The sequence below is a fragment of the Anoplophora glabripennis genome, unplaced genomic scaffold (assembly GCF_000390285.2).
Source record: "Anoplophora glabripennis isolate ALB-LARVAE unplaced genomic scaffold, Agla_2.0 scaffold78, whole genome shotgun sequence".
Classification (NCBI taxonomy): Eukaryota; Metazoa; Arthropoda; class Insecta; order Coleoptera; family Cerambycidae; genus Anoplophora; species Anoplophora glabripennis.
In genome coordinates this window covers 210,031-220,478 of record NW_019416286.1, presented here as the reverse complement: position 1 = coordinate 220,478, position 10,448 = coordinate 210,031, and the positions used below count along the sequence as shown (strand labels likewise).

The following is a 10,448-nucleotide window of genomic DNA, read 5'->3' as shown; positions in this document are numbered from 1 at the left end:
TTTCTAAAACTGTAGTGTTCTGTGAATCTTATTTTATTAATACCAACTCCCATGCAATATCTCAAGTTTCATTCTATAGTTTATTTAAGGCATTTTGGTCTAAAATGACTTAATTAAAAGTTATAACATAGATTTCGAATTTAAATTTGTTATTTCCGTTTTTTTTTAGGTTTTCATACTAGTGGTTCTAATACATAGGTACATATACCTTCCATTAAAAAAAATATTGCCTTACCTAAATTTTCGATTCGATATAATTTGAATTATGACTGAAAATATGACTTTTCACTCGAGTCCATGTTGTCACCTTTATTCTGATCACATTTTCTGGATTTCCTGAGCTCTTCCAAATATTTTTCCAATGCCTCACTAAAAATATACAAGTAGGCATTTATAACTTAGTTGTATTAAACATTAATTAATTAAAAAATTCTCGTAACAAAAAAAAATTGAAATATATGTACACATCTTCTTAAAACTTTAGATAAAATTAAGAATATAAGGATTACTACAATAAAAACTTAAGTTTACATAAGAATTTCACTTTCCAGCAAAAAAAAATTGTAACTTTACCTGTCGTAACTTTCGCAGTAGTTCGAAATCAAATACCGTATGGAACACTCGTTATAACAGCACTCTTTAATAACTTGCCTTTTGAATCGAGGTGCTGTAAAAAATGCATTTATAAATAAATTTGTTGTATTATAAAATTTTATAAAACACGATATAGGAATATACGAAAACTAATCTGTGGGAAATTGGTTTGAAGCAAAACATCAACATTAAAAAATTAATGCACATTGCTCATTAGTAGGTACTCATTAATTTATTTAATATCCCTTAAATTTTTTGGTACCTACTACTTATATATAGGTACCTTTTTGATCATAAAAATTGTCAAAATCGTTTTTTCCTCTTCAATAGAAAGAAGAGGAAAGCACAAATACCTCAAGTACTTTCATGAATTAAAAAATTACCCGTTACCCAATATCGTGAATTGAAAATAATGAAATTTAACCAGAAAATGGAATAATTGATAGATATTTTTTTTGATTTGAGGAAATTCTCTTGTGATTTCAACATCTGCCTAGAAAAATAATATAGAAACATCAGCATACATATTTTTTGACAGAACACTTTGTATATTTTTAAATATACAAAGATACGGCCAAAAGAGTTTAAATATCTATATAGTTTATTGTTAATATACTCCTTTGGCCATATCTTCCTTATTATTAGAGATAGATCTGTCGAACCTTACGTTACTGTAATCCTAGAAATGGGTTCTACACAAATACTAAATATCACTACATAAACAATGACATTTTTTATAAGAAAAACAGAAACCAAATTCAAAAACTGACAGCATTATATAAAATTAAGTTAAATAACGTTAGCTTACCTGGTGTATTGTAGACGAAACAAAAACTAGATAATATGTTCGTTAGCTCATTCCCACAAAATTTTCTTGGAAGAGCTGTAGTTATAGTTATGAGCATTAAAAAAACAAGTGCCTTCCGGAACGGCATTCCTATATAAAAGAAAATAATATTCTATAAATGCACCTAATTCAAATTGAAAAACATCGCATTAATATGTGCTTTGATTTGTAAAACCTTATTTTGAAAATATTGTTTTGGATTCATTGTTTCACAATGTACGACGTTTATGAACGAAAATTGAAATGAAAAAACTATATTATAGTTTGTTTTTAAAAAAATGGACAATAAACGAAAATTATTTTTTGAACAAGATTATAATTAACTCACCTGGGCAAGAAGTGGTATATGTGTATAAAGAAATAACAAGAATGTTAAAAGCTCCGCTAGAACCTAAACTCAAAACTCAGATCCCAGCAGGCTACTAGTGGGGCACACTTCTCTTATCCTGCTATTTAAGGAGACTCTGGTAGCGACACTGCTTCAAAGCGAAGACTTTTCGATGTTTGCTTTGGCCGGTACCAGTGCATATAAGGAAGATTTTTTTAACTCGAACGCGACTTTATTTCTCTGTCTTATATACAGGGTGCCTCACAAAGAAGTGAGGGGACTTTCCTCGGGCTAAAATAATTAAAAAAGTTTATATAAAACGTTGATCTAGAAACGCCCGTTTTCAAGATATTAATTTCTAATTCTTTTGAAAAAAAATTATAATTTAGTAAATAGCTTCAAGAGCTCGTAATTAGAGTATCACACCATGCGTTTATTGGCTTCCCAGAATACATAACATCGATAAAACATTTTTACTTTTTTTGTATAACTATGTGTATAAACAAAAAAACAAATGCAGGGCTTTAGTTCCAGCGGTTGTGCTTACTTACCTGCATCAAATTACTTTCACACAATTTGCAGTAGGTACCCAACTGGCCAAGTTGATCTAAATAAGAATGTGATCTTAAATTGTAACACATAACAATGAAACAATAAACTTTTTGTTGACGTTTAGCTCCTGCTAACTTCTTTCTATGAGCATATTTTAAAAATGCCACTTTTTAAATTATAAACAATGAGTTTAGGTTATCTGAAAGAGAGAATCATTGCTGAGATCAATGTTTCTCCAGCGAAATGTTTGCCAAAACTTATATGAAGACGAAAGAAACTTTGCAAAGAGCAGTTTCGAAGTAAGTGGCTCCTAAAACGTTTAAACATCAATCGAACTATTTTAAGACAATTTTTTTTTTCATTTCATATAGGTGTACTCATCACATACCGAGAATTCATTTTATGATATGCGTTACAATGAAAGTAGTATTTATTTCATTTTAAAATGGGATCAAGTGAAATTCACCTAAGCTTACAAGTCAAAACAAAAGATTTTTAGTCATATCTATATATTTTCTGTATTTTCTTCCATTTCCAATTATTTCTTTTTACACGTTTGTATCCACTGTCAATTGTACGCCACTGGTCAGAATTTTAGCGCAACACAGGGTTTGCTGCGATACGTTACCTGTACAAAATTTTATTGCTATCTCTTAGTAGATTGGTAATATTATTACAGAAGTAATAATTTAGCCCAATTTACATTTTATCAAAAATAAATCCAAATTAGGTAACTTTAACCGGAAAAAGGCGATTCATTTTAGTATCCATTAATTGTGTGATATTCATTTCCTGAAAACTTTCGTATAAATGGAGGGTAATTCTTAATAAAAACATGCCCTTTGTTCAAATCCGTTACGTCGTTACTTATTATCTAATAAAAATGATGTAAACATGTGTGCCACTATTGACACATTCCGATTAGCTTTTAAAATAACAGTTGTTTGTCTAGACATCAAGATATATAGGACCCAAACTCAAACATTCTATAAATAGTTTATATAAACTAATCGAAAGAAAAAAATATTTTTATTTACTGTACCATTTATTGTTCATTTTACTATCTCATGGCGCTTTGTGTAGTATGGCCTTTAATCTATGGCTTCTGGTCAAAGTTCGAGATGTTTTATAGGTAAAACAGATTTTATCCAGGAAATGAGGTGTTTTTCCTATTTGATAAGAAATCTACTATTAAACGACGTGGTGTTTGTTGTGCCACTATTCTTTCGTTTACTTAAGTTACATAACGAAAGAAATCCGCCAGATTGTTTGTTTTCCAATAAAGGGCGCATACCTATTAATTTCATGTAGGTATAAAAATAAATAAGTTGAGTTATTTATAGTTTTTCTAAACTTAACTAATTATTTTTAGTTTTTAGTACTTATAAAATATAGAGCTAGAAGATAAACAAATTATTATAAAATACCTGCATGTACGGTGTATTCCAATTGTAGGTACATATCTAAAAAATGGCACCTAAATACTTATTTTTAAAGCGACCCCCAAAGGAACCATTAATTTCCCCTTCTTGAATTGCAAATTTCACTTACGAAAAAATTTATAAAATTTAATAACATCACTGTTACTCAATCTACAGTGATTTTTTTAATTACCTATTAAATATTAATTTGTAAGAAAAAGCGTAAATTTATCGTACAAAAGTGCAAAGTACTTTTTCTTCATCATTAATTCCGAAAAGTGTAAATGAAAAAACATAAAGAAAAGTTATTGAAATGAAGAATAAAGTTCTTTAGGCTTATTAAAATCTTTATTATTATTAAAAATTTTATTATTACAAATATTTTTATTACTATTAAAATTTCTTTAAAGATGATTACATAATTTTTATTGTTTGCAAAGCTCCTTTCACTGTAAATTTAAAATATTATATCCAGATATTTTAATAAGTTCGTTAATGAGGACTATTTGATAACATTGTTTGTCGATCGTGCTCCTCTACAAATATTTTCGTCTTGCAGCAAGGGGGACAAAGAATTAAGGAAATTAAAATAAATATTTATAACTATAATGTTACATTAAAGATACCAGTAATCTAAATTTTTATCAAAATTACAAAAAAAAAAGAAATAAAGTATTCACTGCATCATTTTCTAAACAGTTGCATGTGTAGGTAAATATCCCTTTTTTCAATGTTAATGTATTAAATTACATTTTTTAATATGTGGGTGTCCAAAATAGTTAAAATTGAAACTTATTTATCATTTAATACACTAAATATTATTTATCGATTATAGTAGCTCAGTGTATTAAAGGGCCATAATTTTGGGAACATTTATTATTAACGTAAGTCTTCTGTAATTTCAGTTCTATGATTTTGTTATTTGAACTGCCTCAGAGTTTATGGTCTCTGTGTTCTAAGTCAATGGCGTTAACCTCAAATCTACAAAGTTTGTTTACGTTTTGTGGTTTAATTTTGAATTAGAAAGAAAGTTGAGGTTTAATTTATTTAAAAACCCAGTACTAATTTAATTACCTATTTCGTTGAAATAATTTACTAAAATGCTTGAGGGTTGGTACTGTAGATCTCTTGCTAATGAAGCTGCGGCTGCTGAAGAAGAGGAGCGAGCTTTAGAAGAATCCAAATTCAAAAAGGAATATAAATATTTGAAAAGAAAATTTCAGAATTTAGTATATGTAAGTCACAGTGTTATGTGTTAATCATCAGTAGTTAACTTTTTATTTTAAAGGAAAATGAAGCTTTCCAGCAAGCTTTACGAACAGCACAAAAAAGGCTACTAACAGTTACAAGAGATCGCACCTTCTTATTGGACAGACTATTGATGCATGAGAAGGTTGAGCACAGTACTTCAGAATCGGAAGAGACAGAATCGTCTGATGATGGGGAACCTACTAGATCAGAACCGATAAAAAAGTAATGGACTATCATATAATTACTAAGAATAACCAAACTTATTTTTGTTGCTATTTAATACTGAAAAGCATTATCGGAAAACAAATGTAATCACAAATATGTAGTATTATGTTTCAAGTGGTATCTAAATTTTAGAAAGAAATTTGAAGCAGGATCTAATCTTCATCATATCAGTTCAGGAAGAGTCCTGCCTATCGCAAAGAAGAAGAGACCTCCGGCGCCTCGTCCCCCGAAACAAATTCAGCAGTCTATGGTAAATTTCATTGACATAAAGTTAGATACGGGATAGTTAGTGAATATAACATTTTTAGCAACTTCAAATGCCAGTAAGTAACGCAAGTGTATTATCTGATGGACACATGACCCCTGAGGAGGTCGAGAGACATTTACAGTCTCAAAATTTTATGGAATTTGTTCCCGAAAGGGCCCCCCCAACAGTCCCGACAGAGATGTTTAGTAATGAACCGTCATTAGACAGGTAAGTGATATTTTGTGCATATAATTCGTACATTGAAACGTAAAGTTCAATATTTAGTGTTTTTTTTTAGTTATATAAATTTTGGGAATATTGAATATGTTAAAATTATTATTGAAACTAGGGTTGCCAACTGTTTTATTTTAACACGGAGACTTCGGATTTTGGAGCCATTACCTATTTGAACTTTGAATTTCATATATTCGAATTCATTGAAAATTATAATCGTGGACAAAAAGTTTGTGGAACCACAGTTAGGTATAAGTATTGAAATTTATACTCATACATGTATCTGTATATTTATAGACTTAGTTTACTTGTAATGTGCATATAAAATGTCTAAGGCAGGGATCAGCAAGTAATTTTAGGTGGAGTCCGGATACTTTTGAAAATTTTTAACAAGGTCCAGAAAAAACTCCGATTCCTTATTAATTTTTTATTTTAATTTGCACTCACAAAATAATATGAAATAGGAAGAGATAGGCATATTTGTATTCAAAAATCAATGGGAGAAATTACATTTGTGGTCTTGAATCAGTTTTTTACTAACCTACTAACCATTAAAAAATAATAATTTTGCTCAGAAATGTGTCTTATTCAGGTACAAGAATAGTACAAATTATATGNTAATAGTATAGGGTGCCCCATTAAGGTCGGCGAGATAGGATATTAGGGATTTTTTTTTATAAATCGACCAAGAGAAATTGCTGAAAATAGTTTTCAAGTTCGTAGCTCGGCCGCTAGGGGGCGCAACCTACATACCAAAACATAAAGTTCAATTTTGCTCAGAAATGTGTCTTATTCAGGTACATTGAATAGTACAAATTATATGGATCGCCGGTTTCATTGCTCATAACTTTTGTTATTGACATCTTGTTCTATCTCTATCGACATAGGGGTGGGGGAAGCCCCTAATGTCTGATCAGAAAAATTCATTTTTTTTAAGGATTGGCTCATTAAAAGCCCATTGTGTTATACCTCTTTGGAAAGGTCTTTTCATGCTTTTTCTCGTGGTGAATGCGTAATGTCATTTACCTCAATATGGAAACCTATAGACTGTGGTTATTTCAAAATAATGCCGTTTTATGGATTTTTCTCAAAAATTTTAAATGCAATGCATTCTTAACATAAATGAATTCAGCACAAAAAATTGATGAATATAGCAGAAGTTTGAAATTTCTAACGAAAGTGTTGTTTAACTGGTTCAAATTTTCTTAAAAAAGTTAAATAGCAGGATAAAACTTTATATAGTTAGTTAATATAAAAATGAGCAAACAATAAATAGTGACAATGAATTATGAACATGACTAACATTTAATTACCAACACAAAATGCGTTTATAAAAAACATACCTAAACCCACGTTACGTTTCTAACTCTGTTGGCTCAGCATCAGTTTGCCTGTCTTGTATTTTCCGGAGTAACAGTTTGAAACACAATTTTTTAGGTTCTTTTATGAAAGCATTTTGTTTTGGGACACCCTGTATAGATGTTGGCAGCCCTATAGCAACCTTGACATACGATATATTTTTCTCACATTACAAATGTAAAAATTGAAGGAAAATAATTAATTCATTGAATTATATTTATTTATTATTAAAAATATAAACAGGAACATTAAATTAATACGTAACAAAATACATGCAAATATTATTTTACAGAATTTTTAAAATATAAGTATAATATGGCATTAAATAAAACAGTATTTTTTGACCAATATTTTTTACACGTTTTTATGAATACTCATACTCATTTTAGTGAATCCAACGACATTGGAGAACTAGAAACATCGCCCAGTAATATGGGAGAAGAATTAAGTATTGATATGATCCCAGAATAAATACTGAAGTTACGTTACATTAATGTAGGTCTTGTTTGATTTTGTGATTACTGCCGTTATTAATATTAGTTTTTATAAAATAAAAGATTTCCTATTTGCGAAACCCCAGTTAACACAAAAATATATAATTAGAGTACCATCCTTGACCTTTTTTTTAAACCATTCCAAATTTCCTTTGTCACAATTCACGTCAAAGATAATATCAATATTTATTTGTTAACAAATACATTTGAACAGTTAGAGTATTTATAGGAATATATATTATCAACGTTAATAACACTTGCTTCAAAATAAAAACAAAAGCTTAAAATATGAATCATCTTAACGTTTTTTATCTGTTGGTTTTTTAATGGACATAAGCCTAAATTTGAATGGCAATTCTCCATCCCTATTTAAAAAACTTTTAATTGATAAAAACGACAGCACGACACATTTTTCTTTTGCAAATAGGTCATTCGCATCAACAGTATCATTCTCGCATATTTCTGTAAATTTTAGTTTTCTTACAGGGCCTAAGTGAACCTCAAATTCATAATAATAATTTTCGGCTTGCTTTTTGGTTCCAATGAATTGAAACAACCAATACGCCTTTTCTTTTTCAATATCCACCTTGTGCTTATAATAGAAAAAATGTTTGCCATTTAAAAATGAAATAATTTGAACGTCCGAAAAATCATTCTCGAATGATATTTTCATGTTAGCCTCAGTACGAAATTCCATCCATGTGTGATTGTTGTGGTAGTCTTTAAAATGCTTATAAATATCGTCGTATTGTCCCGACCACTCACATTTCCAGTTTGAAAACTTTTTCCCTTCGCATGAAAATTTTCGAAATTTACATTCCAGCTCGTGTGCTTCCTTTTCACTTTGGCTTAGTACAAATTTGCAGCCTTTCGATGAATAATAGCAATTAAGTTTGACACTTTTCTGAAGTTCCTCAATCATCTGCTCCATTTGATAGCATCTCGTATTCGTCATAGAACTCCTGCATGTGGGGCACTGCTGAATACTGTTCGCTAATATGCAATTTCCACACATGTTATGTCCATTTGTGCATTGCAGTATTGGTTTAGTTAGAGTGTCCAGACAGATTGGACACATCATAATTTTTTCAAGCTGGGAAGACATTTTGTCTAAAATAAGAATAATTTTTCTATTACAGTAAATGTTTATTATCGAAATGAAAAAATTACCAGGACAAAGCTAACGCATATATGTGATGCAAGAACGGGATACGGTATAACTCTCTCTGAACTAATTTCGTTCTTCCATCAGTCTATAGTACGAGAAAAGTGATTTTATCTGTAGGGTTTCCGTTAAGCCAACACTGAGGAAAAAGTACATTTATAAACCTATATGTAATACGATTTCTAAAAAAAAATTTGTCATCCCTTTCTCACGCTATCTAAATTTTTGTCAAGGCTCTTATCTACTGTTTTAGGGGAACTCCCCAATTTTATTTAACACGTTCAAATAGATAACTATTTTGTAGGGAAAATATAATTTTAAACACTGAATGAAGTGAGAAGAGTCATATATTAACCTATATAGATCGAGAGTGGTCCCTTTTTACTTGAAGACCTCTAAATATACTTAAATACTAGCTAAATCGTTTATAATGTCAACACAATTATTGCATAGAAACCTCGATACAAATTTATATTTTGTTCATTTAGTGAGAAGAGATTGAAGGGAACCTGGATTTATAAAATATAAAGTACACAAAATATTTTATACACACCTATTGCCTATATTCTGACTAATGATAAATCGAGAAGTTCGTACTGGATTCCTCACAATTTTTTATAATCAACTGCAATAAAGATAAGTGTTTTAACGTATGCAGCAACTTCCGTTAATTATAAAAATACTAAATTGTATGGAGAAACACTTTCTTAAAATGGCTTACCTTGCATAAATAATTAATTTTCAAACAAATCTAAATGCAAACATTAAATTTTCTTATCATCTATATACTCTACAAACACAACCTGCTTTATAAACACAAATTGACGACAACCAATTGAATTGAACTAACTGAAGGCTAAAAACAGAAATCAGTGAATCCCAGAACACAGATTAAGCAAATTCAGTGAGCTTTGGCATAGTACGTTCCCTAATTATAAAATATGTACGTATGGAGTTCAGAATACGTTCTAAATAGTTTGCAACCATAAAAATATTATATTTAAACAAAAATTATTATTACAAAAGACTTTTTGTTTTGTTAGTATACTAGCGAAGTTATTTGTGGTATTTGCCGTATTTGCCTTCTAAATCTGAACATAGGATATTAAAAGAAGACAATGCTAATTATCAGAATAATGGGAATAAAGATTGAAGAAAATAAAATTTACCATCAATAGCCTGCTGACGAAACCATTTGAATTTTAGTTAGTAAATTACTTCAAACCAGTTATTTTTTGTCAACGAATGACTCCGAATCAACCCAATACATCACGTTTTGGCCAAAGGTTAAAGGTAAGGACGTTAAAGGCAATGCATTTGACACAAAAAAGTAACTATGTACATCAAGTTAAAAACCACTTGAATCGTTGTCAAAAAATTATATCATTTTGATGTCAGCTAGCACTGGCATTATATCACATGATTATTAAAAATTTTAAGTTTTCCACGACTAACCGCGCCGTTATTCCATTGCTACAAATTGGCCTCAATGATTTGGGATCGAGGGGGATTATCCCTCTTTATCCTGCCTCATCTCGTGTAGGCCTGGACAGCCTTCGTAGGTGGGCCCCATCCGTCGTCTACCCCGACCGCAAATGCGGCCGGTGTAGGCGCTTTGTGGGACCTCCTTTTGTCCTGGCTGGGCCCCGCCGGCTAGGGCCCTTTCTTCTGGCGCTCTTCTTGCTTCGCCGGCTCGTCTGTGTAAACCCCGGGGGTAGTGTCATGTTTATG

At 30.5% G+C, this 10,448-nt stretch overlaps 2 protein-coding genes across 3 annotated transcripts; one reads left to right on the top strand and one right to left on the bottom strand.

The window, feature by feature from the left end:
- The first annotated feature begins 4,705 nt into the window (after nt 1-4,705).
- Nucleotides 4,706-7,668, top strand: LOC108907925. Its single transcript, XM_018711765.1, has 5 exons — nt 4,706-4,977; nt 5,031-5,215; nt 5,351-5,468; nt 5,527-5,693; nt 7,448-7,668. Exons 1-5 carry the CDS (start codon nt 4,843-4,845, stop codon nt 7,527-7,529), a joined length of 687 nt encoding a protein of 228 aa, XP_018567281.1. The 5' UTR covers nt 4,706-4,842; the 3' UTR covers nt 7,530-7,668.
- Nucleotides 7,569-9,538, bottom strand: LOC108907924 (E3 ubiquitin-protein ligase SIAH1-like). Of its 2 annotated transcripts, XM_018711764.1 has the most exons (4): nt 9,439-9,538; nt 9,271-9,342; nt 8,723-8,856; nt 7,569-8,662 (listed from the first exon to the last, which is right to left on the bottom strand). In XM_018711764.1, exon 4 carries the CDS (start codon nt 8,655-8,657, stop codon nt 7,851-7,853), a length of 807 nt encoding a protein of 268 aa, XP_018567280.1. In that variant the 5' UTR covers nt 8,658-8,662; nt 8,723-8,856; nt 9,271-9,342; nt 9,439-9,538; the 3' UTR covers nt 7,569-7,850. The 2 variants fall into 2 exon arrangements, with proteins under 2 accessions (XP_018567280.1, XP_018567279.1); XM_018711763.1 differs by lacking the exon at nt 8,723-8,856.
- Between the last annotated feature and the right edge of the window lie 910 nt (nt 9,539-10,448).

Excerpts from the sequence above, each read along its gene's own strand:
- LOC108907925 (XM_018711765.1), top strand. The coding sequence starts at position 4,843 with ATGCTTGAGGGTTGGTACTGTAGATCTCTTGCTAATGAAGCTGCGGCT. Across the intron at positions 4,978-5,030 it reads AATTTCAGAATTTAGTATAT|GAAAATGAAGCTTTCCAGCA; the intron begins GTAAGTCACAGT and ends TTTATTTTAAAG. Across the intron at positions 5,694-7,447 it reads AATGAACCGTCATTAGACAG|TGAATCCAACGACATTGGAG; the intron begins GTAAGTGATATT and ends TACTCATTTTAG.
- LOC108907924 (XM_018711764.1), bottom strand. The coding sequence starts at position 8,657 with ATGTCTTCCCAGCTTGAAAAAATTATGATGTGTCCAATCTGTCTGGAC.